This window comes from Perkinsus marinus, assembly GCF_000006405.1.
Source record: "Perkinsus marinus ATCC 50983 genomic scaffold scf_1104296929212, whole genome shotgun sequence".
In the NCBI taxonomy this organism is placed as follows: domain Eukaryota; phylum Perkinsozoa; order Perkinsida; family Perkinsidae; genus Perkinsus; species Perkinsus marinus.
The window spans coordinates 1-942 of record NW_003216551.1 but is presented as its reverse complement, the minus strand read 5'-3'; the positions used below and the strand labels follow the sequence as shown (position 1 = coordinate 942).

Sequence of the window (942 nt, the reverse complement as noted above, 5' to 3'; positions counted from 1 at the left end):
TAGCAGAGACCGCCAACGCTGCTGGGTCCATCACTCTCCTCAGATCGAGAGCTGATGGCAGGGGATGAGCCCAAGCTAAGAACGATGAGGACTCACTGGTGGTCACAGTAGGCTTGCCTTGAGGCCCAGGAAATGCTATCCATCCTGGTACGCGCTCCACACAGGCATTGAGCTGAAACAATAGGAGCATAGCCGCAGCTACTACAGTGGTAGTTGTATCTTACATCACCAGGAACTACCACTGTTATCCTTACGGACGATCCACGCTGATGGACCAGCCTCAAGGTGATGGAGTCATCAACAGTGCTTTTGAAGCGGGTCATGATAGCGACTAGAAGGGTGGACATATACCACGGGAGCATCACAGTGGCAGCGTTAGGTTCTGGCAGATTGGCCACTAGGACGAGGACCTCCAACAGGCGGCCTGCTGGCATATCCCCTGACGACCACAATGAGGCGTCTTATACGATGCTATGATAGGCTCTACTGAGATTGGACAGAGTGTTGTCCTCATAGCGGAGGAGGACCATCTCGGCAGTAAGTCGGGCGAGCAGGGCATCATCGTCGATAGCTTCTGCTATCATTGGTGCTGCTGAGGTGACAACGAGGGGAGTCTTGAAGGCGAGGCGAGGGACAGCACAGTTGTAGGTGAATTTGAAGTTCTTGAGATCAGCATAACAAATGACGATGAAATAGAGTAACTGAGGCGTGATCCAGGATCAGACTGCGCTACCCTGTGGTCCTACGGGGCCTGGGCTGGATGATGGGGAGAGAGCTGTTGAAAGGATCTGGTCCAGGGAAGAGCCTGTTCTTAGAAATGGACGGGGACGGTACAATTAGGCGACGACACTCACAACGATGGCCTGACGATCAGCCTTAGCGAAGTCCTGTATGGTATTGTGGTTGTATACTCGTCCCAAGCAACAGCCGCGGCTAGGGAGG

The 942-nt window shown here is 53.5% G+C and overlaps 1 protein-coding gene across 1 annotated transcript; it reads right to left on the bottom strand.

The window, feature by feature from the left end:
- Positions 1 to 254: 254 nt before the first annotated feature.
- Positions 255 to 584, bottom strand: Pmar_PMAR018112 (hypothetical protein; the record flags this gene model as incomplete). Its single annotated transcript, XM_002787910.1, has 2 exons — positions 255 to 439; positions 488 to 584. Coding segments are annotated over 2 exons (282 nt in total), but the record flags the coding sequence as incomplete, so codon positions are not given.
- Between the last annotated feature and the right edge of the window lie 358 nt (positions 585 to 942).